General features: G+C 41.6%; 1 protein-coding gene across 4 annotated transcripts in view; it reads right to left on the reverse strand.

Moving 5' to 3' along the window:
- dock3 (dedicator of cytokinesis 3) overlaps positions 1-27421 on the reverse strand; it is a 980202-nt gene that overhangs the window by 191581 nt on the left and 761200 nt on the right. For all 4 annotated transcript variants that reach the window (XM_043708482.2, XM_043708483.2, XM_043708484.2 and 1 more), the window contains exons 30-31: positions 18374-18474; positions 17041-17099 (exon numbers count right to left, since the gene is read on the reverse strand). In XM_043708482.2, the coding sequence (XP_043564417.1) occupies positions 17041-17099; positions 18374-18474 (160 nt within the window). The remainder of the gene's footprint in view (positions 1-17040; positions 17100-18373; positions 18475-27421) is intronic.

Consider the following 27421-nt stretch of genomic DNA (forward strand, 5'->3'; position numbering starts at 1 on the left):
ACTCTCACACTCACAACCCCCCACCCCAGACAGACATATACACACACACGCACACATTTACATATACGTTTGTGGGGTGAAATTTGTACTTGCAGAGTTACATTGTACTTTGCTCAAAAACTACATGAATTCATGTAAGACCCTGTTATCTCACCTTTTGGATTAGAATCAGTCTAAACATTATGGCACATACAGAGAACACAGGGAGCTAACACCTTCAACATATGGCCTGGCTAACACCAATTGTTACAGTTAACCTGAGAATGTAACTTTTAAAGAAAGGTTTTGTGATTTACACATGAAAGAAGTGAAACTATCATGGTATTCGAACAGATGAAAGACTCAACAAGCAATCAAGGTATTTTTCAATGTATAATTTCAGTTACATCACACTGTAAACTTTTGCTATAAATTCTGTGTCTGACAATTGTGTCCTTCACAACAACCTGATGAAGGAGCAGAGTTCCGAAAGCTAGTGCTTCCAATTAAACCTGTTGGACTAAAGCCTGGTGCTGTGTGACTTTTAACTTTCTACCTGCATACTAATCTTTTGTTATTCATGCATTAAGGACAGTCAGATCCCTATGCATCTTCTTTTTTATTTTTTACTGGAATAGTAAAATGGACAATTTCACATAGCACACCATTTGTCAGGTTACTGATATATCGCTTAACATATCAGTATCACTCTGTAGCATCTCTACTTCTTCTTCACACTTACTTTCCGATCTATTGTTGTATCATCAGCAAATTTGCCAAATATACCTTCTGTCCCTTCATCAATGTCATTTAGAAACAATAATACATTTGGGGTCCTATTTGTGGGCGGCACGGTGGCACAGTGGTTAGCACTGCTGCCTCACAGCGCCAGAGACCCGGGTTCAATTCCCGCCTCAGGCGACTGACTGTGTGGAGTTTGCACGTTCTCCCCGTGTCTGCGTGGGTTTCCTCCGGGTGCTCCGGTTTCCTCCCACAGTCCAACGATGTGCAGGATCAGGTGAATTGGCCATACTAAATTGCCCGTAGTGTTAGGTAAGGGGTAAATTTATGGGTGGTTTGCGCTTCGGCGGGTCGGTGTGGACTTGTTGGGCCGAAGGGCCTGTTTCCACACTGTAATCTAATCTAAATCTAAATCACTGATCCCTGTGGCACACCACCTGCTGCATCTGAAAATGCTCCATTTATGCCTACTCTTGGCTTCCTGTTATCAAGCGAATCTTTCACCTATGCCAATATGCTACCTGCACACCATTAACTTTTTTTTTGCAGTAGGTATTGCAAATGATCAAATGCCTTATGGAAATTAAAGTACAGTATATCCACTGACATCCTGCCACATACACTCATGAATGATGGTGGACTTTTAAACAACTCACTGGAGGAGGAGGCTCCACAAATATCCCCATCCTCAATGATGTAGGGACCAATACAAAATGTAAGGTTGAAACTTTCACAATAATCTTCGGCTAGAAATGCCGAGTGGATGATCCATCTTGGCCTCCTGCAGTGGTCACTAGCATTACAGATATCAGTCTTCAGTCAATTCGATTCACTCCATGTAATATCAAGAAATGGTCGGAGGCACTGGATATTGCAAAGGCTATGGGCCCTGACACCATTCTGCCAATAGTACAGAAGGCTTGTGCTCCTGAACTTGCGACTCCCCTCGCCACCTCTGCCCTTGAACCCTTTGAACTCCACCCTTCGAACTGCAAAAAAGACAGAAAATCTCATGGTTTTCACCTTCCATCCCACCAATCTCTGTATGCATCACATCATCTTCCACCGTTTCCGCCATCTACAAACGGACACCACCACCAGAGATATATTTCCCTACCCTCCCCTATCCACTTTCCCTAAAGACTACTCCCTCCTCAATTCTCTTGTCAGGTCTATGCTGCCCACCAACCCACTCTCCCTCCTGGTACCTTCCCCTGCCATCTGCAGGAATTGCAAAACCTGCTCTCATACTTCCCCCCTCACCTCCATCCAAGGCCCCAAAGGAGCCTTCCACATCCATCAAAGGTTTATCTGCACATCCACAAATGCCATTTACTGTATTTGTTGTCCTGCTGCAGTTTCCTCTACACTGGGGAGACAGGATGCTTACTTGCAGAACACTTCAGAGAACATCTCCGGGACACCCGCACCAACCAACCCCACTGGCCCGTGGCCAAACACTTCAACTCCCCCTCTCAGTCCGCCAAGGACATACAGGTCCTGGGCCTCCTTCATCACCACACCCTCACCACCCAATGCCTGGAGGAAGAACATTTCATCTTCTGCCTTGGGACCCTCCAACCACATGGCATCAATGTGGATTTCACCAGTTACCTCATTTCCCCTCCCTCCCCTTTATCCCAGTTCCAACCTTCCAACTCGGCACCGTCTTCGTGAACTGTCCTACCTGTCCATCTTCCTACCCACTTATCCACTCCAACCTCCTCTCTGACCTATCACTATTACCCCCTCCTCTGCCTACCTATCGCACTCTCAGCTACCTTCCCCGCAGCCCCACCCCCCCTCTCTCCACCCCCTCAACTCACAAGCCCCATTCCTGATGAAGGGCTCTTGCCTGAAATGTCGATTCTCCTGCTACTCGGATGCTGCCTGACCTGCTGTGCTTTTCCAGTACCCGACTCTCGACTCCCCTAGCCAAGCTGTTCCCATATAGTTACGATACTGGTATCCACCCGACATCGTGGAAAATTGCCCAGGTATGTATTGTACATAAAAAGCAGGTCAATTACTGCCCCATCAGTCTACTTTTGGCCATCAGTAAATTGATGGAAGGTGTCATCTACAGAATATCAAACAATTCCTGCACATCAATAACCTGCTCAGTAACGTCCAGTGTGCATTCCACCAAGGCAACTCAGTTCCTGACTTCATTACAGCTTTGGTTCAAACTTGGAGAAAAGAACTGAATTCCAGAGGTGAGGTGATAGTATCAGTCCTCGACATCAAGGCAGCATTCAACCCAGTGTGGCATCAAGGAGCCCTAGCAAAATTGTATTCAAGGGGCAAACTCTCAGGTGGTTAGAGTCATACTTGATACATAGGAAGACGGTTGTGGCTGTTGGAGGTCAATCATCTCAGCCCCAGGACATCTCTGCAGGAGCTTCTCAGGGTATTGTCCTAAGCCCCACCATTTTCAGCTGCTTCATCAATTACCTTCCAACCATCAGAAGGTCAGAAATGGGGATGTTGCCAATGATTGCATGATGTTCGGCACCATTTACAACTCATCAGATACTGAAGCAGTCCATGATTAAATGCAGCAAGATCTGGACAATATTCAGGCATGGGCTGACAAGTGGTAGGCTATGACCATCACCGATAAGAGACAATCTAACCACTGACATAGGATTCTACAGCATGGAGATAGGGTCTTTGGCCCGAACTGGTCCATGCCAACCGAAATGTCCACCCACGCTAACACCATTCCCCTGCATTTGGCCCAAATCCTTCTAAACCTGTTCTATTCATGTATTTGTCCAAATGCCTTTTAAATGTTGTTAGTGTACACACTTCAACAACTTCTGGCGGCAGTTCATTCCATAGGTGTACCACCCTCTGCGCAAAAATGTTGCCCCTCAGGCTCCCCTTTATTCTTTCCCCTCTAACCTTAAACTGATGCCTTCTAGTCCTCGATTCACCGACTCCTGGAAAAAGACTCAGTGATTCACCCTATTCATGCCTCTCGCGATCTTATACATTTCCATAAGATCTCTCTTCAGTCTCCTATACGCTAAAGAAACAAGTCCTAGCTTGTTTAATCTCTCCCTGTAAATCAGACCATTGAGTCCTGGCAACATCCTTGTAAATTATTTCTGCACTCTTTCCAGTTTGAAAACATCCTTCCTATAGCAAGGTGACCAAAACTGAACACAATACTGCAAGTGCGGCCTCACCAACATCGTGTACAACTGCAACATAACTTCCCAACCCCCCTCACTCAATGCCCTGACTGATGATGGCCGGTGTGTCCTTGCATATATGAGTCTTGAGATATATAGATTCTTGATCAGTAGGGGAATCAAGAATTAAGGTAAAAAGCAGGAAAGTGGTTTTAAGGAATTTTGGATCACCATGATCTTATTGAATGGTTGAACAGGCTCAAGAGGCTGAACATCATATTCCTGTTACTATTTGTTATGTTTTTATGGAAGTTTTTGATCAAATCCACTTCCTTTGTTGTATGCCTGAACTAATACACCCCTCCTCTTCTCTAAATGATAAGGTCCTCTTGCCTTAAATGATAAGGTCCATCTTGAAAGCTTTCATTATATTTAAACTGACAACAGCAATAAAAGATCTTTGGAGATAAATGATCTGCTTAAAATTGATCAAAATCTCATCTCACTGAACGAGATGTTTAAGTGCACAGTCTCCTAATATTCTCCTTTGAAATTTATATCTTGGGAGCTGCACTGATTCAGTATCATTTTATTGTAAAGACCACACCTTTTGAATTGCTTGCATTTTTGATTGTCAATTAAAATGGGAAAATAACTGATTTAAAAAGTACAGCAATCCTCAGTTTTTACAAGTAAGTCACCTGACACTCATTCTAAGTACCTAGTTTGCAGACAAGCTGGAGTGTATATGAATGGAGTTTTGCCTGCCATCATCTATGTGATTGGCTCCCAGGTAGATGACCAGCATGGGAGTTTGAATGTTTTGGCAGAAACCAACTGACCCCTGGAAGAGAAGGGGCTGAATTTGCTCTGCAGTAAAAAGTGTCTCAAACCTGAAGGTAGCCAGTCTGTATTCACTTTCCAGTTGTTGTAAGTTGTGACTTTTAATTAATGAGTTAGAGACTATTATAAGTGTGAACCAGCCACCCTGTACCTACTGCAAACAAATTAAAGTGCCTGGATAATGACGATTAAGAAACAGCATTTTGATAAGTACGGGAATCATCTTGGAGATTCTATGAACAGGGACTGCTCAACTGCCTGTGCAGTTTTTCCGCTTGCCTATAACACCAATGTGTCTGTCTGTATGTGCAGGGGAAGAGTTTATGTGGGGGTTAGATTGTTAACTAGTAAGTTATATACTGACAGTTTATAATTGTTTACCTATAACTTGAATCTATTTGTTTATAATAAATAGACATTCTTGTTAAGGACAGAAACCTGGTCTGTGCTTTCTGTTAACTTGGGAAATTCTGCAGGCCTTTATAAAAATCTTTGACTTTTCTGATGTCTTCAGGGGTGGCAGGGCTTGATTTCCAGCATGATACCCAATGAGGTATTACATATATATGACATGATCCTCAGCCACTTCTGTCAGCTTCAATATAGTCCTACTTCCAAATAGATATTCCCTCCTTCTCTACACAATACCATAAGACTATTTTCTTCATTATTTTTATTTATTTGATTAGCCACACTGCTTGATGCTGTTACTCCTTTAGATTGAACAGTACTGGATGTGATCTTTACCCTTTGAAATCCAAAAGTCAGATTATACAAAACTGAGATGACAGAAACTAATGTGGGGCAAATTTTCATGGATTTCAAAAAGTTAAGGGCTGATTTAGTAGAATTTTTCTAGATATTAAGAAAAGCCGATTAAATAAAGATATTCCTACCATATTCTCACTTGTTTGTGACTATGGCACATCATCTAAAACTTGGAGTCAGACCTTTCAAGATTTGGATTAAAAGTTTGGAGTGCTCTTTCCCAAATGCCAATTGATACTCAATCAATCATTAACTTTAAATATGAGATTGGCATTTTTTTAAATCAAGGGTATATTGAGGGATATGGAATAAAGAGGAGCACATGGAATTGGGTTGCAGTTCAGCCATAATTTCATTATTCTGGAAAGTAAATGGTATCCTCCTGTTCTTATATTCCCGTGTTCTTTCTACATCACTTATAGTGCTTCAGAAACTCATGCCATCACAGGGAAACCAGTTAAAACTACTTGCTCCAAAATGGCACACTATAACCATTGTTCATGAAGCACCCTTCACCACAGTGTCTGAAACTGTGCCTGCTGCCTGTAAACATGATTTCAAACCTTCTTTGACTCACCAGTTCAAATCCCCCATCCAAACATGCAAGCCAATCCTAGCAGAAACTAGAAGAACATAACTCTTCACGGCAATCTGCAATCTTTAAATCAACCCTTTGTTAGCTCACACATAAAAACAACAACATGTGAAGAAACCTGAGCCTCAACCACTGGATTGTGCTAGTGAAACCAGTTGGAACTGGCTTGACTCAGAGGAAAACAAGTGAAGTGACATAAGGTACAAATCCTTATTTGGTGGAAGAGTAATGAGGTAATGCTACCAGTACCCTTGGGCTGGAGCCTTTAACAAAAGGACACAGGCTTGGCAGATGAGCCAGAGTCAATGAAAGTAAGACACCATAGTTCAAGAAGATGGGGTAAAAAGAAAGATTTAGGGTGTGTAGCCAGCAAAAATGCAGTAGATCAACATTCGCAGAAGTAGTGGACCCTAAGTTGGAAGAGTGGACATTCAGGACACAAGGGATTGCCTGGCCAGTGTGAATTCCTATACTTGGGTATTAGTCTTTATACTCTATGACTGTTCAGCGAACATTAGAGGATGTGCGCATAGATTTAAGTCTTGCATGCTTGCTTTTAACCCTTTCTTAACTAAACAGTGTGAATTTTATATCTGCCATAAATACTGTTGGTTGCGAATCTTATTAGATCGAATGGATCAGTTGGAGAGACAGTTAGCAATGAGGAATTTGCAACAGCAACAGTATGTGATGGATGATGTTATAGGAAGGGGGGGAAAGTCTCAGATAAAGTCACATAGATGGGTTAACTCCAGGAAAGGTAAGAGAGGTAGGCAGCTAGTGCAGGAGTCTTTTGTGGCTATACGCATTTCAAACAGGTATACTGTTTTGGAAAATGTAGGGGTGATGGATTCTCAGGGGAACATAGCACGAACAGCCAAGTTTCTGGTATTGAGACTGGCTCTAATGCAACGAGGGGTGCATCGGGTTCCAAGAGATCAATTGTGTTAGGGGATTCTCTAGTCCGAGGTACAGACAGACGTTTCTGTGGCCAGCAGCGAAGAAACAGAATGGTGTGTTGTTTCCCTGGTGCCAGGATCAAGGATGTCTCAGAGAGGGTGCAGAATGTACTCACAGGGGAGAGGGGCCAGCAAGAGGTCATTGTCCGCATTGGAACCAACAACATAGGAAGGGAAAAAGTTGAGATTCTGAAGGGAGATTACAGAGAGTTAAGCAGGAATTTAAAAAGGAGATACTAGAGAGTAGTAATATCTGGATCACTCCCATTGCTACAAGCTAGTGAGGGCAGGAATAGGAGGATAGAGCAGATGAATGCATGGCTGACGAGCTGGTGTATGGAAGAAGAATTTACATTTTTGGATCATTGCAATCTCTTTTAGGGTAGAAGTGACCTGTACAAGAAGGACAGATTGCACCTAAATTGGAAGGAGACTAATATACTGGCAGGGAAATTTGCTAGAGCTGCTCGGGAGGATTTAAACTAGTAAGGTAAGGGGTGGGACCTAGGGAGATAGTGAGGAAAGAGGTCAATCTGAGACTTTTACAGTTGAGAACAGAAGTGAGTCAAAAAGTCAGGGCCGGCAGGGACAAGGTAGGACTAATAAATTAAACTGGATTTATTTCAATGCAAGGGGCCTAACAGGGAAGGCAGATGAACTCAGGGCATGGGACTGAGATATCATAGCAATTACAGAAACATGGTTCAGAGATGGGCAGGACTGGCAGCTTAATGTTCCAGGATACAAATGCCACAGGAAGGGTAGAAAGGGATGCAAGAGAGGAGGGGGAGTGGCATTTTTGATAAGGAGATCTCAGCTATCTGTAATAGGGTGGTTATGGTAGGGGATTTTAACTTTCCAAACATAGACTGACACTGCCATAGTGTTAAGGGTTTAGATGGAGTAGAATTTGTTAAGTGTGTACAGAAATAATTTCTGATTCAGTATGTGGATGTACCTACTAGAGAAGGTGCAAAACTTGACCTACTCTTGGGAAATAAGGCAGGGCAGGTGACTGAGGTGTCAGTGGGGGAGCACTTTGGGGCCAGCCACCATAATTCTATTAGATTTAAAATCGTGATGGAAGAGGATAGACCAGATCAAAAAGTTCTAAGTTTGAGGAAGGCCAATTTTGACGGTATTAGGCAAGAACTTTTGAAAGCTGATTGGGGGCAGATGTCTGCAGGTAAAGGGACGGCTGGAAAATGGGAAGCCTTCAGAAATGAGATTACGAGGATCCAAAGAAAATATATTCCTGTTAGGGAGAAAAGAAAGACTGGTAGGTATAGGGAATGCTGGATGACTAAAGAATTTGAGGGCTTGGTAAAGAAAAAGAAGGAAGCATATGTAACGTATAAACAGGATAGATTGAGTGAATCCATAGAAGAGTATAAAGGCAGTAGGAGCATACTTAAGAGGGAAATCAGGAGGGTAAAAAGGGGACATGAGATAGCTTTGGCAAATAGAATTAAGGAGAATCCAAAGGGTTTTTACAAATACATTAAGGACAAAAGGGTAACTAGGGAGAGAATAGGGCCCCTCAAAGATCAGCAAGGTGACCTGTGTGTGGAGCCGCTGAAAATGGGGGAGATACTAAATTAGTATTTTGCATCAGTATTTACTGTGGAAAAGGATATGGAAGATATAGACTGTCTTTCCAGTCTATTTTTATATCTCAAACCCTCTGTTCACATCAACATCCTGCTAAATCTTTTTTGAACCCTCTCCAGATTAATAATATCCTTCCTATAACAGCGCGACCGGATCTGCACACAACACTCCAGAAGAGGTCTCACCAACACCCTGTACAATCTCAACATGACATCCCAACTTCTATACTCAAAGTCTGAGCAATGAAGATAAGCATACTAAGTGCCTTCTTAACCACTCTGTCTACCTGTGACGCAAATTTCAAAGAATTATGTACCTGAACCCTGAGGCCTCTCTGTTCTACCCAGGGCCCTACCAATAATTTTATTGGTCCTGTCCTTGTTTAGATCATCAGAATGATGTGATCATCATTAGATCATCACATTTATCTAAATTAAACTCCACTTGCCTCTTCTCAGCCCATTGACCCAAGTGACCAAGGTCTCTTTGTAATCTTATACTACTATTTTTGGTGTCATCTACAAACCTTTTAACCACATTTCCTATGTTTTCTATCATTCATACAAAAATGACAAATGAAAGTGGACCCAGTACTGAATCCTGTGGAACACCACTGGTCACAGGCCTCCAGTCTGAAAAACAACCCTCTACCAACACCCTTTGGCTCCTGCCATAAATCCAATTTTGTATGCACTTGGTAATTTAATGTGATCTAACTTTAATGATTAGTCCACCGTGCGGAAACCTGTGAAAGGCTTTATTAAAGACCTAGTAAACAACGTTTACCGCTCTGCTCTCATCAATCTTTTTGGTTACTTCATTAAAAACCTCAATCAAGTTTTTGAGACATGACTTCTCTCACAATAAACCATAGTGACTATCCCTAATCAATCCTTACCTCTCCAAATGCATGTAAATCCTATCTTTCAGAATCACTCCCAACAACTTAACCACCACTGATTTCAGACCCACAGGTCTTTGTTTTTAGGTTTCTCATTACATCCCTTCTTCACAAAGGCACAACATTAGCCACCCTCCAGTCCTCCGGTACCTTTCCCGTGTTTATTGATAATACAAATATTTCTTGTAAGGCCCCTGCAAATTCCTCACTAACTTAATCACAATGTCCAGGGATACAGTTGATCAGGTCCTGGAGATTTATCTATCTTTATGCTTTCTAAACTTCCAGCACTTACTCTTCTGTAATGTGAACTGTTTTCAAAACATCACTATTTATTTTCCATAGCTCTCTAGCCTCCATTTCTTTCTCCACAGTAAAAAGTGACATGAAATATTCATTTAATATCTTTCCCATCTCCTGAGGTTCAACACAACGACCAGCTCAATGATTTTTAAGGGGTTCTACTCTCTCTCTAGGTGTTCTCTTGCTTTTCACATATTTGTTTTTTCTGGATTATCTTTAACCTTATCTTGCCTCTCTTTCTATCCTTGCTGTAACATCTAAAACCCAGACCATTTAGCTGCTAATCCTGTCATTCCCTCAGCCAAGTTTCTATAATAACTATGATGCTCCAGTTCCATGATTCCATACATGCCCTGAATTCACCAGCCAAACCTGTAAGACCCCATGCAGCTTAATTCTTCAGAGTTACGTCATTCTCTGACTTGCTCTTGCCTGTCTTTTTCTAATTAACTTGCTGTTTCCTGATTCAGGACAACCCCACCACCCCCCACAAAAGGTTTATAGGGTTCCTGAAATAGAACTAGCAAATCTCCCTGCCAGGATACTGGTCCCTTTCTGGTTTCACTGAAATCCTTCCTTTTTGAACAGGTCTTTTCTGTCCCAGAACAGATCCCAATGATCGAAGAAACTGAATGCCTGTACATGCCAACACCTCTTCAGCCATTTATTTATCTCCTCTATTCTTTTATTTCTTCCCTCATTAGCACAAGGTACTGGAAGTAAACCAGATATTATGACTTCTGTTGTTCTGTTTGTAACCTTCTACTTAACCTGTTATATTCACTTTGCAAAGCCTTAACCCTTTCCCTAACTATGCTGTCCCTACCAATGTGTACAACACTTCCAGTTTTTCACTGTCCCCTTTGACAATATGCTTCAAACATTTTAAGATTTCCTAACACTGGCACCAGGATATCAACATACTATAGAACTTATAGAAGCACAGGAACGGGCCCATCTGTCCACAATGGAGAAAGTGAGGACTGCAGATGCTGGAGATCAGAGCTGAAAATGTGTTGCTGGAAAAGCGCAGCAGATCAGGCAGCATCCAAGGAGCTGGAGAATTGACGTTTCGGGCATGAGCCCTTCTTCAGGAATGAGGAGAGTGTGCCAAGCGGGCTAAGATAAAAGGTAGGGAGGAGGGACTTGGGGGAGGGGCATTGGAAATGCGATAGGTGGAAGGAGGTTAAGGTGAGGGTGATACGCCGGAGTGGGGTGGGGGCGGAGAGGTCAGGAAGAAGATTGCAGGTTAGGAAGCTGCCTGACCTGCTGTGCTTTTCCAGCAACACATTTTCACCATCTGTCCACAATGTTGTGCTGAACATGATGTCAAATTAAACTAATCCCTTCTGCCTGCTCTTGGTCCACATCCCTCCATTCCTCGCTTATCTAAAAGTTTCTGAAACACCCCTATCGTATCTGCTTCCACCACTACCTCTGGCAGCGTGTTCTGTACTCCTACCACTCTCGGTGTAATAAAACTTGCCCCGTACATCTCCTTTGAACATTCGCACTCTCACCTTAATCGTATGCCCCTAGTATTAGACATTTCAGCTCTAGGAAAAAGCTTCTGACCATCAACCCTATCTATGCATCTCATCATTTTATAGACTTCTATGAAGTTTCCCCTCAGTCTCCACCATTCCAGAGAAAACAACTTGAGTTTTTCTAACCTCTGTTTGAAGCTCATGCCCTCTATTCCAGGCAGCATCCTGGTAAACCTCATCTGTACTCTCTCCAAAACCTCCACATCCTTCCTGTGGTGATGAGAATTGAACGTAGTATTTTAAGTGTAACCTAACCAAAGTCTTATAAAGCTGCAACATCCTGAGTCAATTCCCTGACTAATAAAGGCAAGTGTGCCACACGCTTTCTTTACCACCTTATATACTTGTGTGGTCACTTTCAAGCTGTTCAGGGTCCTGCCATTAACCGCAAATTATCATTTCTATTTAATCTTCCAAAGTGCAGCATCTTACACTTACACAGATTAAATTCCATCTGCCATTTCTCCACCCATATCTACAACTGATCTATATCCTTCTGTATCCTTTGACAACCTTCTACATTATCCACAACTCCACCAAACTTTGTATCATCTGCAAACTTACCAACACCCATTTTCATCCAAGTCAGTTATATACATCACAAACAGCAGAGGTCCCAGTTCAGATCCCTGCAGAACACCATCAGTCACGGACTTCCAGCCTGATAAACAACCTTCCAGCACTACCCTCCTGCCTTCTATGGGCAAGCCAATTCTGAATCCATGTGGCAAAGTCACCATGGATCCCATACATCTTACATCCCATACTCTCCTACAATCATGCTCACTGCTGCAAAATCTCTGGGCCCGAGACAAGAGAGTTTCCTGTAATAATTATTCCTTTAAATTGTGACAAATCTGGTTTAACGTAAGATTCATTCTTATTGCCCATGATCTGACGATCACTTCTATTTTCCTCTGAAAGACTAGCACCTTCAAAAGTACCCAAAATGGAATATCTGTTTGAGAGAGGAATAGCTGCAGGAGATTTATCAACTTCTTACCTTTCCTGACACTGAACCATCTATCTGACTGATCCTGCCGTGTAATCACTTCTACAAATCTACTAACCATCACACTTAAGTGTCGCTGATTTACCCTCAGTGACATTAGGCCTCAAAAGAAGCTCTCAATAGTATCTGACACATAAAAACAAATTAACTTTCCTTAACCACAGATTTAATATTAAGCAAGCAAAAAATGGAAAAAAAATTAAACATATAAATATTAAAAAGAAATCACTTAGCTGAACAAACAAAAAAAGACTCCTCCTCAAATAATCCAACATTCAGTTTTCAATCTTCAGATTAAAAAAAACTCTCCAGAGCCATCCACACGTAGGCCTCTCCACAAGCTCCGTATATAAACTAAACATTTCTCCTTCTCTGCATATCTTTTTACATAATTTTTTTTGTCAGAAACTCAATACATGTAAACACAAAGTCTGTTGGGAAAAAGTCTTTTTTGCGATTCCTTTAAAAAAAACTCTCGCATTTGTTTTTTTTTTAAGCTTTGTTTAAATGTATATTTTTAGAAATATAAAAGATTAAAACTGAGGAAGAGAAAAACACAGGTACTTGACGAACATGTGGAGGCCCCTCCCACACAAACTCAATTTCAAAAAATACTCTACTGTTTTGCGTTTTTTGGTAATTATTTATACAACTGTTTCAAAATGATTCAAAATAAAAACCTTATGATTCTGAAATATAAAAATCATAAGAATTTTACAAGAAAGCCTGCAACTCAGGAGTGGCTGCAATATCCACTGATCATAAATCTAACTATATGAACCAACTATAAACTATAGAAGTGCACCATCCTCACATACATCTAATCTTTGGATGTGAATGCAATGCGACACTGAGTGTGTGATATAGCATTAATCAGTGGAAATATAAGAGATTAAATAACATTTTTTATTTTAAATTCATGAAAGCTCCCTGCTGAAGTATTTATTTGAAACAAACACTCCAAGAATAAGATGCACCTCTTTCCACAAAAACATATTGATTTGGACCACTAACATACATTCTGTGTCTGACATTAGCATAGACTGGGGACTGTAACCAAGACTACTGGGGTTCTACTACTGAGCACCACACCAGTTGGCATTTGCTCATTATTTTATTGGAGGAGTTATAACAAGAAGCCTTTTAAAATTTTTGTTTTTCCTTCAAAATTATTTGATTAATGACAAGGGCGCACATTACATTATATTTATTATTTGTTACAGAACAAATCTTCAGTTATTTGCATTAGAAAATGTATATACAGCACAGTGTCTTGGTTCTAGAATGGTGGATGAATGGGAATTCTGAGTCAATACTGGCAAAACAATGAACTAAGGAACCCTATGAAAAGGTGAGTTCATTGTCATAGTCGACCGGCTTATTTAACAGAAAGGACAATTTATACTAAAAATAGTTGCTGTTATCTGTGACACCTAATCATAATGAATTGTTTTAATGCAACTTCCCTTTTGTGCTTTTCAACCATGTACTGTTTCCTGTACTATTGGTCTTAATCTATCCCTTAGATTCCCAATAATGAATGATAGTGTACAGCCATTTAGAGTCATAGAGTCATAGAGATGTACAGCATGGAAACAGACCCTTCGGTCCAATCCGTCCATGCCGACCAGATATTCCAACCCAATCTAGTCCCACCTGCCAGCACTCGGCCCATATCCCTCCAAACCCTTCCTATTCATATATCCATCCAAATGCCTCTTAAATGTTGCAATTGTACCAGCCTCCACCACATCCTCTGGCAGCTCATTCCATACACGTGCCACTCTCTGCATGAAAAGGTTGCCTCTTAGGTCTCTTTTATATCTTTCCCCTCTCACCCTAAACCTATGCCCTCTAGTTCTGGACTCCCCGACCCTAGGGAAAAGACTTTGTCTATTTATCCTATCCATGTTCCTCATAATTTTGTAAATCTCTATAAGGTCACCCCTCAGCCTCCGACACTCCAGAGAAAACAGCCCTAGCCTGTTCAGCCTCGCCCTGTAGCTCAGATCCTCCAACCCTGGCAACATCCTTGTAAATCTTTTCTGAACCCTTTCAAGTTTCACAACAGGCACGGTGGCGCAGTGGCTAGCACTGTTGCCTCACAGCGCCAGAGACGCGGGTTCAATTCTCAGGCGACTGACTGTGTGGAGTTTGCACATTCTCCCCGTGTCTGCGTGGGTTTCCTCTGGGTGCTCCGGTTTCTTCCCACAGTCCAAAAATGTGCAGGTTAGGTGAATTGGCTGTGCTAAGTTGCCCATAGTGTAAGGTGAAGGGGTCTGGGTGGGTTGTGCTTCGGCGGGTCGGTGTGGACTTGTTGGGCTGAAGGGCCTGTTTCCTCACTATAAGTAATCTAATCTTTCCGATAGAAATGGGGAAAAGTGTTGTTTTTGCAGATATAGAAAAAGCATACAGAAAAGGGGTACAGCAAGAGAACTATTAACTTTGCAGGTATTTAGGGAAGAGTATCTCTACTTTTCAGTGTATAATTGTTAATTAAATACTAACTTTGGTGTGTAATTATTATAGCAAATAAGTTCTTTTTAAAAATTATGTTTTCAGCAAAAAGCTGAGATAACCGAAATGCTTGGGCTATACAAAATGATACAAGTTAATGAAATATCCGAGGATGGAATGTACCAGCAGAATTGATACAAAATATTAAATCAGACCTTGATGTACTGTCAACAAAATAATGTGTGTGTCAGCACTTACAGAGAGGAAGGTTGCCAACCTGGGGAAGGGGGAAATAATAAGGGTGGAGCGCAGCTGGGCAGTGGTATGACACAGTAAGAGAGATTGGGTAATTAAGAGTCTGGAGAGATGACCTCACTCAGCTCAAAGGGTAAAACTGTACACTAACCTGAGTTCTAATTTGCTCAATTGCTTCTGCATTTGATGCCCTTTCTTGCAAAATCGTAGAATAAATTGTCTTGTTTCCAGTTTTGGTGGTCTCGTCTAAATTTTATTAAATTTATTTCTAACAGGAAGGAGACCAGAATTGCACACAATATTCCAACAGTGGCCTAACCAATGTCCTGTACAGCCGCAACATGACCTCCCAATTCCTGTACTCAATACTCTGCCCAATAAAGGAAAGCATACCAAATGCCGCCTTCACTATCCTATCCACTTGCGACTCCACTTTCAAGGAGCTATGAACCTGGACTCCAAGGTCTCTTTGTTGAGCAACACTCCCTAGGACCTTACCATTAAGTGTATAAGTCCTGCTAAGATTTGCTTTCCCAAAATGCAACACCTCGCATTTATCTGAATTAAACTCCATCTGCCACTTCTCAGCCCATTGGCCCATCTGGTCCAGATCCTGTTGTAATCTGAGGTAACCCTCTTAGCTGTCCACTACACCTCCAATTTTGGTGTCACCTGCAAACTTACTAACTGTACCTCTTATGCTCGCATCCAAATCATTTATGTAAATGACAAAAAGTAGAGGGCCCAGCACCGATCCTTGTGGCACTCCACTGGTCACAGGCCTCCAGTCTGAAAAACAACACTCCACCACCACCCTCTGTCTTCTACCTTTGAGCCAGTTCTGTATCCAAACGGCTAGTTCTCCCTGTATTCCGTGAGATCTAACCTTGCTAATCAGTCTCCCATGGGGAACCTTGTCGAACGCCTTACTGAAGTCCATATAGATCACATCTACTGCTCTGCCCTCATCAATCTTCTTTGTTACTTCTTCAAAAAACTCAATCAAGTTTGTGGGACATGATTTCCCACGCACAAAGCCATGTTGACTATCCGGAATCTGTCCATGCCTTTCCAAATACATGTACATCCTGTCCCTCAGGATTCCCTCCAACAACTTGCCCACCACCGAGGTCAGGCTCACTGGTCTATAGTTCCCTGGTTTGTCTTTACCGCCCTTCTTAAACAGTGGCACCACATTTGCCAACCTCCAGTCTTCTGGCACCTCACCTGTGACTATCGATGATATAAATATCTCAGCAAGAGGCCCAGCAATCACGTCTCTAGCTTCCCACAGAGTTCTCGGGTACATCTGATCAGGTCCTGGAGATTTATCCACCTTTAACCATTTCAAGACATCCAGCAATTCCTCCTCTGTAATCTGGACATTTTGCAAGATGTCACCATCTATTTCCCTACAGTCTATATCTTCCATATCCTTTTCCACAGTAAATACTGATGCAAAATATTCATTTAGTATCTCCCCCATTTTCTGTGGCTCCACACAAATGCCACCTTGCTGATCTTTGAGGGGCCCTATTCTCTCCCTAGTTACCCCTTTGTCCTTAATATATTTGTAAAAACCCTTTGGATTCTCCTTAATTCTATTTGCCAAAGCTATCTCATGTCCCCGTTTTGCCCTCCTGATTTCCCTCTTAAGTATACTCCTACTTTCTTTATACTCTTCTAAGGATTAATTCGATCTATCCTGTCTATACCTGACATATGCTTCCTTCTTTTTCTTAACCAAACCCTCAATTTCTTTAGTCATCCAGCATTCCCTACACCTACCAACCTTTCCTTTCACCCTGACAGGAATATACTTTCTCTGGTTCTCGTTATCTCATTTCTGAAGGATCTGTAATATATTATTTAGATTTCCCTCATATACTTGTCACAGATTTTATACCAAGTCAAATAATGACAGCATACCCAGATTCTGCCACATGCTGAAGAGTTCATAGGCCATCATCACTCTCATATCACCATACCTGCCAGGAAGAGAATATGAATGAATGCAAGTCAATGCAAAGATAGACTTTACACAGTAAATATGCTACACAATATGGTTGATTTCATCTCTTAGTGCTAGGGCCCATCATCAGGAAAAAAGAAAGTAGGTAATTTTTTGCATTATTATCGATTCTTATTTTGTTTCATTTAAATCAGAGCGAGAACTTCATTTACAGTGGCTTTCCTTCAAGCTCCTGCATGATTATGGATCAACCTTGTTTTCCTCCTATTTTTTGTTTGAGACATCATCCGAAAGTACAAATGTTATTTTTCATCTTGATAGTATTCAGCTCCATCTCATTGCTTTCTCAACACATCACTGCCGTTAAATTATCAGATTGCTTTCTGATATCCATATTGGATAAATAAAAAATGTCTTATAACTAAATATTGGGAATATTGGGAATATTTAAGTCACCACCTTCAGTCCACACTACAACTCCTGCTCCCTAACCATGGAATTCTCTGTCTCCCTGGCAACAAACTATGGCTGAACCTGCCTGTCCACAACATTGGTGCCATATCTAATATCAATATGTGCTTCCAACCACATATCGATAACATTTGTAAGATTGCTCATTTTCACCTTTAATAATACACCCCAATTCGCCACTGCCTCAGCTCATCTGCTACTAAATCTCTCATTCATGCCTTAGTTACCTCTAAAGTTGAAGAGACCGACTCAATCCTGCTTAACCTCTCAATGACTATCAACCTGTGTGCTCACTGATTTACAGTACACTGTCTCCTGGTTAAGTTTCATCATGATTTTGAAATTCTCACTCTTATTTTAAAATCCCTTCCTTATCCATTAATCTCCTTTACAACCCTTTGAGAGATCAGTACTCAGCTAATTTTGGCCTCTTGCACAATCCCGATGTTAATTGTTCCACTACTGGGAGCCATATCTTCAGCTACGCAGCTCCTGGAATTTCCTTTTAAACCACCTCATCTCTTTATTTTTTTCTCCCCTTCATATATGCCATAAATATTACCTCTTTTTCCAACCTTCAAGTCCTCTTCCCTATTATAAGTTTAGATGACCTAGTGTCAAATTCTCCTTTATAATGTTTTTGTGAAGCACCTTGGAAAATTTATTTTTGTTGATCTAGCTATTATTTTTTACTATACATTTCATACCTAGCTTATACAATGCAGGCTTCCTTCTACTCAAAACTATAATTCTTGGCTCAGGCTGTTCATAGAGTCCAGTAATGTTTTCCTGGAAGATGGCAACATTGACTGTACTCACCTGTCCAAGATCTTCTTCCTTTTGGCAGGTGTGGCATGCTCCAGTTGAAGACTTGGCTGATTTATAAACAGTACAGCCAAACTAAAGTACGAATTCCACACCTATAGAAATGGATCATAATGAGAGCTATCCAACTAGAACATTAAGTTGCAGTTATCCAAGTACAACAATATCAGAATGCTGTACTAATTCAGTAGCAATAAGGTAAACATCTCCATCACAAAACCATCTCTCTGATCATTCTGTCAAACTCTGACAGATACCATCTTTCACAGACTCTCTTAGAAACATATTGCAGATTTTACTCTATAAGGTTTTCTTTGAATTTAGAACAATTACAGAGTTGGTTTTGAACAGCCAAACTATGAATATTATTATTGTATTGTCAAATTGACTACCTTAGAGAACGACTTATTGGATCAAAGCAGGCGTGCAGAGTTTATAAATCCACTTAAACACATGTAGATTTACTTCCTTAAATGAGGTGTCCAATAGGTTAGATTTTTAAATCAAGATAAAGTCTCACTCCAACTGAATGGAATTTAACTTTATTTGTTAAAGTAACATAGTAGATAGAGAAAGACAAGGAGCAATTCCTGTGGACAGGCAGTGCAATATAATGCTCAATTGAGGATGATAAAAAGAATATTGGTGGGATTCATTAAAAACAAGGATGGCTGGGATAAAGAGGACATTTTCAAGATGGCAACCTGTAATTAGTGGAGCGCCACAATTATTTACAATATATCTGAATGACTTGGATGAATAAAGTGAATGTACAATAGCCAAATTTGCAGATGACAAAAAAAAGGAAAGGCAATGAGTATAGGAGCTGGGAAGTCATGTTGTGCCTGTACAAGATATTGGCTAGGCCACTTTTGGAATATTGTGTTCAATTGTGGTCTCCCTCCGAGAGGAAGGATGTTGTGAAACTTGAAATGGCTCAGAACAAATTTACAAGTAGGTTGCCAAAACTGGAGGGTTTGAGCTATAGGGAGAGGCTGGGATTTTTTTTTTCACTGGAGTGTAAGAGGTTGAGGGGCAAACTTATAGAAGCTTATAAAATCAAGAGGGGCACAGATAAAGTGAATCGCAAAGTTCTCTTTCCTTGAGTGGCAAAGTTTAAACTAGGGGCATATTCTTAAGGTGAGAGGAGAAAGATTTAAAAGGGATCTGTGGAGCAACATCTTCTCACGGAGAGTGGTTCTTATATGCCATGAGTTGCCAAAGGAAATGGTAGATGTATATACAGTTACAACATTACAAAACATTTGAATAAATACATGAACAGGAAAGTTTTAAGAGGGATATGGGCCATACACAGACCAATAGTTTAGTTTCGGAAATTTGGTTAGTATTGATGAGTTGAATCGAAGGATCTACTTCCATGCTATATGACTGTATAATTGATGCAGTGGAAAAGACTATATCGACTGCAAATGATGTTAGTGATTGAGGCATATAGGCAAAGGTGTCAGACTTTATGAAAGAAGTCTTAACCAGCCTTTATGAATTTGAAAAAATTAAGCGAATTAATTTTGATAGGAGAATGAGAACACTAGAAGGTGAAACTATATACAAAATTCTTGAAGAGGTTATTCTCTCAGAGGAATTTAAAAACTCACTATTTTTTGTATTAAGAACTCCCGTTGAGGACCAAAAGGTTGCTACTGCTAGACAGGTAGTGATAATGGCTGATGATTACAAAGTTAAACTCTTTTTAAAATCATTCTCATAAATTCAAAAACTATACAAAGTAAGCGTGAAAGGAAGGCAAGGTAAGGCATGGATTGCTGGGAATATCTCACAGTGGTTTCCTCAGATCAGAAAGGAAAGTGATGAAGGTGGAGATGAGAATCAGAAGCCAAGGTGTTTCCACTGCAAGTGGAACACATTCATTTACAATGTTAGAAGTTGAAAGGGAAATTCATAATAGAACTTGTACCTTTGCCTATAACTAGGAGACCGGAGGCAAACACTGCAGTGAGTGCAGAAGAAATACATAAGGTAGATGAGAGACATGAAAAGATTTGATGTAAAGGAAAGGTAATTCCTTTTTCTTCAAAGGTAGAATCCATGCCCATAACAATTCTGAGAGATACAGAGACTACTCAAACTCTCTTGTTGGAGAAGGATTCAGTTTTCCCTCCAGAGAATTCATTGAAAGCCAAAGTGTTGGTAAATGGGATAGAAGGAGAATATATTATAGCTCCATTGTACAAGGTGCAATTAGAGTGTAGCTTGGTTTCTGGACCAATGGTAGTCAGGGTAGCTGCAAAATTATCTATGATTGGAGTTAGCTTACTCCTGGGGAATCATCAGGCATGAATAAAAGTCATAGCTTTGCCTGTAAGAACAGAAAGTCCAATTGAGGCTAAAGAAACTGTATGGTTGCAGGAATAGATCCTGAGTATTTTTCTATTATGTGTGGTGACCAGGGCAATTGCCAAACAAAGTCCATCATTAAAGGGTGCAGTCATACCACAAGCAGATATTCAATAGCTGATATTCTATTTAAGAAGAATGATAGTTCAAAGGAAGTGTTTGACATGTCTTCATTAATTGAGGCTCAGGAAGAGGTCCAGAGTTAAGTAAGTTACTAAAGACAGTTCACACTAAATCTGAGGCTGAAAGGGTAACCAAAGTGTTACCACATAAGAAATGGAGTTTTGATAAAGTGGAGACATCCTCTCAGATTTGCAGAGAAAGAATAGTTGGCTGCTCATAAAATAGTGGGACTGCCCAGATATCCTAAGGAGATATTGCGAATAGCACATGAAGTTCCTATGGCAAGACAAATAGGAACATGTAGGAGCAAACAACAAGTATGTGACATGGCCAGGACTTCATAAAGATGAAGTGTAGTTCTGTAAAACTTATCATACATATCAGGTTGTAAAAAAAGCTCAACATCAAAATGTACCTTTGATATCGATATCAGATTCTGAAGAACCATTTAGTCAAGTATTAGTAGGTTATGTAGGACCATTACCAAAATCAAAAGCAGGACGTCAGTACATCCTAATAATTATGGACATGACAACTTGATATCCAGAGGCTATCCCTTTAAGAACTATAGCTAGGGTAGTGATGGAAGAATTCACGCTTTATATTACTGGTTTAGATCACCACTTGATGTATAGTCAGAGCAAGGTTTTAATTTCATGTCTGAAGTTTTCCAGGAAATCAGTAGCAGTTTGATATAAAATAATTGAAGTCAGCTGCACATCATTAGCAAACACAAGGAACTTCAGAGAGGTACCATCAGACTCTAAACATCAAGATTATGGCAAATTGCCCGAAATGCTCACAGGATTGGGGATTCTCAAATAATCTACTGGATTTAGTCTGTCTGAATTAAAAACAAAAACAAAGAACCTTACAGCATAGCATCAGACCCTTCAGCCCTCCAAGCCTGCACTGATTCAGATCCTGGATCTAAAGTTGTTGCCTAGTTTTTAAGGATTAGATTAGATTACTTAGTGTGGAAACAGGCCCTTCGGCCCAACAAGCCCACACCGACCCAAAGCGCAACCCACCCCGACCCATTTCCCTACATTTACCCCTGCCCCAAACACTGCGGGAAATTTAGCATGGTCAATTCACCTGACCTGCACATTTTTGGAGTGTGGGAAGAAACCCACGCAGACACGGGGAGAATGTGCAAACTCCACACAGTCAGTCGCCTGAGGCAGGAATTGAACCAGAGTCTCTGGCGCTGTGAGGCAGCAGTGCTAACCACTGTGCCACCGTGCCGCCCAATTGTATTCCTTTGCTCCCTGCCAATTCATGTATCTGCCTCGATACATCTTAAATGACGCTATCGTTCCCAGCCCTACCACCTCCACTGGCAACGCATTCCAGGCACCCACCAATTTCTGCGTGAAGAACATTCCACATATATCTCCCCTAAACTTTTCCCCTCTCACTTTGAACTCATGACCCCTTGTAATTGAGTCCTCCACTCTGGGAAAAAAGTTTCTTGCTATCCACTCTGTCTATATCTCTCTTTATTAGGCCTCAAACCTCCAACCTCCCCCAACCTCTTTCTTTCCAATGAAAATAATCCTAATCGACGCAACCTCTCCTCATAGCTAACACCCTCCATACCAGGCAACATTCTGGTGAATCTCCTCTGCACCCTCTCCAAAGCATCCACATCCTTTTGGTGATGTGGCAACCAGAACTGTATGCAGTATTCCAAATGTGGCCAAACCAAAGTCTTATACAACTGTAACATGACCTGCCAACCCTTGTATTCAATACCCCATCTGATGAAGGAAAGCATGCCGTATGCCTTCTTGACCACTCTACTGACCTGCGTTGCCACCTTCAGGGAACAATGGACCTGAACACCTAGATCCCTCAGTACATCAATTTTCCCCAGGACTTTTCCGTTTACTGTATAGTTTGCTTTTGAATTGCATCTTCCAAAATGTATCACCTCGCATTTGTCCGGATTGACCACCATCTGCCATTTCTCTGCCCAACTCTCCAATCTATCTATATTCTGCTGCATTCTCTGACACCCTCCTTCATTATCTGCTAGTCCATCAATCTTAGTGTCATCTGCAAACTTGCTAATGAGGCAACCAATACCTTCCTCCGAATCATTTATCTATATCACAAACAACAGTGATCCCAGCACGGATCCCTGTGGGACAACATTGGTCACAGGTCTCTATTTTGAGAAGCTCCCTTCCACTACTACTCTCTGTCTCCTGTAGTCCAACCAGTTGTCTATCCACCTAGCAAGAACACCCTGGACCCCATGGGTCTTCACCTTCTTCATCAGCCTACCATGGGGAGCCTTATCAAACGCCTTACTGAAGTCCATGTATATGACATCTACATCTCTTCCCCCATCACTCAACTTTATCACCTTTTCAAAAAATTTTATTAGGTTTGTTAAACATGACCTTCCCTGCACAAAACCATGCTGCCTATTTTCTTCCAAATGGGTATATATCCTATCCCTCAGTATCTTCTCCAGTAGTTTCCCTACCACTGACGTTAGGCTCACAGGTCTATGATTACCTGGATTATCCCTGCTATCCTTCTTAAACAAGGGGACAACATTAGCAATTCTACAGTCCTCTAGGACCGCTCTCGTGCTCAAGATTGCTTCAAAGATATCTGTTAAAGCCCCAACTATTTCCTCTCTCACTTCCCTTAGTAACTTGGGATAGATCCCATCTGGACCTGGGGACTTGTCCTCCTTAATGCCTTTTAGAATACACAACACTTCCTCCCCTCTTATGCTGACTTGACCTAGAGTAATTAAAGATCTATGCTCAACATCCGCCATGTTCCTCTCCTTGGTGAATACCGATGCAAACAACTCATTAAGAATCTCACCCACTTTCTCTGACTCCACGCAAACCTTCCCACCTTTGTCCTTGAGTGGGCCAACCCTTTCCCTAGTAACCTCCCTAGTTACTCCTTAAAAATGAATAAAAGGCTTTGGGGTTTTCTTTAACCCTGCTCACTAAGGATCTCTCATGACACCTTTTTGCCCTTTTAATTCCTCGTTTCAGATTGGTCTTACATTCCCAATATTCTTTCAAAGCTACGTCTGTCTTCAGTCACCTAGACCTTATGTACGCATCCTTTTTCCTCTTTTCTAGTCTCACAATTTTACCTGTCATCCATGGTTCCCTAATCTTGCCATTTCTATCCCTCATTTTCACAGGAACATATCTCTCCTGAACTCTAATCAACCTCTCTTTAAAAGCCTCCCACATATTGAATGTGGATTTTCCTTTAAAGAGCTGCTCCTAATCTACATTCCCCAGCTCCTGTCGAATTTTACTCTAGTTGGCCTTCCCCCAATTTGGGACTCTTCCTTTAGGACCTGTTTCTTCTTTGTCCATGAGTATTCTAAACCTTATGGAATTGTGATCACTATTCCCAAAGCAATCCCCTACTGAAACTTCAACCCCCTCACCCCCCGCGCCAGGCTCATTTCCCAACACTAGGTCCAGTATGGCCCCTTCTCGAGTTGGACTATTTACATACTGCTCTAGAACACCCTCCTACATGCTCCTTACAAATTCTGCTCCATCCAGACATCTAACAATAAGTGAATCTCAGTCAATGTTGGGAAAATTAAAATCGCCTATCACCACCACTCTGTTGCTCTTACATCTTTATATGATCTCTCTGCATATTTGTACCTCTAACTCACATTTACTGTTGGGAGGCCTGTAGTATAGCCCCAACATTGTTTCCGCACCCTTTCTACTTCTGAGTTCTGTCCATACTGCCTCACTGCTCAAGTCCACCATTGTGTCCTCCTTCAGCACAGCTGTGCTATCTTCTTTCACCGGTAATGCAACTCCTCCTCTCTCTCTATCCTGCCTGAAGCATCATTATCCTGGGATGTTTAGTTGCCAATCATGCCCTTTCCTCAACCAAATCTCAGTAATAGCAATAACATCATATTCCCACATACTAATCCAAGCCCTAAATTCATCTGCCTTACCTACTATACTTCTTGCATTAAAACAAACGCACCTCAGGCCACCAGTCCCTCTGCGTTCATCCTGTGCTTCCTGCCTACTCTTCCCATTACTCACGCTGACTTCATTATCTAGTTTGTTGCAAATTTCTTCCGGTCCACCAACCTCCTCATTTGGTTCCCATCCCCCTGCCACATCAGTTTAAACACTGCCCAACAGTGTTAGCAAAAGCACTCCCAAGGACGTTGATTCCAGTCCGGCCAAGGTGTAGACCGTCCAATTTGTAACTGTCTCACCTCTCCCAGAGCCGGTCCCAATGTCCCAAAAATCTGAACCCCTCCCTCCTGCACAATCTCTCAAGCCACGCATTCATCCTGATTATACGATCATTCCTACTCTGACTAGCATGTGGCACTGGTAGTAACCCTGAGATTACTAACTCAGGATTAGTTTATGGTCAAGAGATTAGAGGTCATAGAGATGTACAGCATGAAGCAGACCCTTCAATTCAACCTGTCCATGCTGACCAGATATCTCGTCCCATTTGGCAGCATTTGGCCCATATCCTTCTAAATCCTTCTTAATCATATATTCATCCACATGCCTTCTAAATATTATAATTGTATCAGCCTCATCCACTGCCTCTGGCAGTTCATTCCATCACCCTCTGTCCCTTTGGTCCCTTTTAAACCTTTCCCCTCTCACCTTAAACCCATGTCCTCTAGTTTTGGATTACCCTACACTGGGGAAAAGATGTTGGCTGTTCATCCCATCCATGCCCCTCAGGATTTTATAAACTTCTGTAAGGTCACCCCTTAGCCTCCAATGCTCCAGGGGAAATAGCCCCAGCCTGTTCAGTCTCTCCCTATAGCTCAAACCCTTCAACATTCTTGTTAATCTTTTCTGAACTCTTTCAAGTTTCAGAACATCTTTGCTATACCATGGAAATCAGAATTGAATGCAGGAAAGGTTCCCAGTTCAAATCTGAATGCCCCCTTTGACAGGCACCTTGACTCAACATCAGCAGTGTTTCATTAAAATTAGGAAGAAGTCCATGAATGAGACAGATGACTCCTCAACGTTGGATTACATGTTTTGAGAAAGACTCACAGGAGTATGTAGTTTAGTACAAGAACATTTCAAAGTCTCACAGGCAAAAATGGGCAAAAAAACATTCAGCAACTGGAGTACTTCAAGGTGAAGATGAAGTATTGGCATTGTTGCCTTTATAAGGTGAACCCTTGAAAGTGAAATTCAGTGATCCACGTAAAGTAACAAGAAGGTTTAGTTAAATTACTTGTCTATTGGGACAGTTAGGTAGTGTGTCCACATATTTCGAGAAAGGACAATGGGAGGATCTTGTAAGATTACTAAGGGAGTATGAGTTAATCTGTAGAGATACACCTGAATGTACTACATTAGCTTGTCTTGATACAGGAGAGTCAGGACTGATAAAACAACAGCCTTATTAGCTCAGCCCAGAAAACAAAACTCAAGTGGAAACAGATACACAACACACTGGACAACTACATGATAAATCCTGGTCAAAGTAGCTGGAGTTCATCAACAGCTTTGGCTGCTAAACCAATAGATGAACTAGACTTTGTATACATCATAGAAGGTGAATGTGGTAATGAAAAGAGATTCGTACCCAATTCCACAATTGGAAGTCTGCATTGATAGGGTTGGCAGTGCCTTATCCCTTTCTTAGACTGATCTATTGAAGGGTGTTGTTAAGTGCCAATATCATCAAGAAATAAAGACATTCTTGCATTTATTACACTAAACAGATCCCAACTCCCCATACCCCCAACTGTTAGTCATGTTCTCTCTCTCTCCCACCTCCCCTTGCATTAACCCTCTTAAGTCTCTCTGCACTTCTCAGCATTGCTTCCCTGCCTTTCAGTCTCTCTCTTTCCCCCACACTCCCTTTACAGTCTTTCTCGTTCTTGCCACACTTTGGAACCTACTTCTTTACCCCCATCTCATGTAGCCTCCATGTATCTCTTCCCCTAGCAGCTTCCTTGCACTTTCCTCCCTGCTAGCATACTTCTCCCAACCCTTTTGCAGCTTCCCTCTATGTACTCCCAGGTAGCCTCTTCCTTAAGGCTCACCCCTCTACCTCACAGCCTTTATTTTTCACTACTGTCTCCACCCTACAGTCCTTCATTCTAATTAACATCCACACCCTCAAACCTGCAACTTCCTCTTTGATCCAAGTTCTCTTCCCATTCTTGCAATCTTTGTTTCTATCTATCTTTCCCCTCCCTCACCTCTTGCCCTTTCCCCCTTTCTCTCTCTGTCTCTCTTGCTTCTCTTCACTCTGCAAACACCCTCTCTCTTATCCCAATACCAACCTCCTCCTCCAGGCTTCCTCTCTCAACTTCCCACACTCCAACCCCTGCAGCTTCCCCTCTCATATGTCCCACATCTGCAGCCTCAACTGCTTCCTTCCACCCCAATTCCCTGATCTTGATAGCCTCCATATCTGTGATCATCCCCACCCAGCCTGGGAATTCATGCTTGCCCAGCCCTGAATCTGCAAACACTGACCGCTACTACACAACGTCTCGCTGTTCCTCCAATC

This window comes from Chiloscyllium plagiosum, unplaced genomic scaffold (genome assembly GCF_037043375.1).
Source record: "Chiloscyllium plagiosum isolate Xiang-an unplaced genomic scaffold, Cpla_swu_hap1 HiC_scaffold_14, whole genome shotgun sequence".
Taxonomy (NCBI): domain Eukaryota; kingdom Metazoa; phylum Chordata; class Chondrichthyes; order Orectolobiformes; family Hemiscylliidae; genus Chiloscyllium; species Chiloscyllium plagiosum.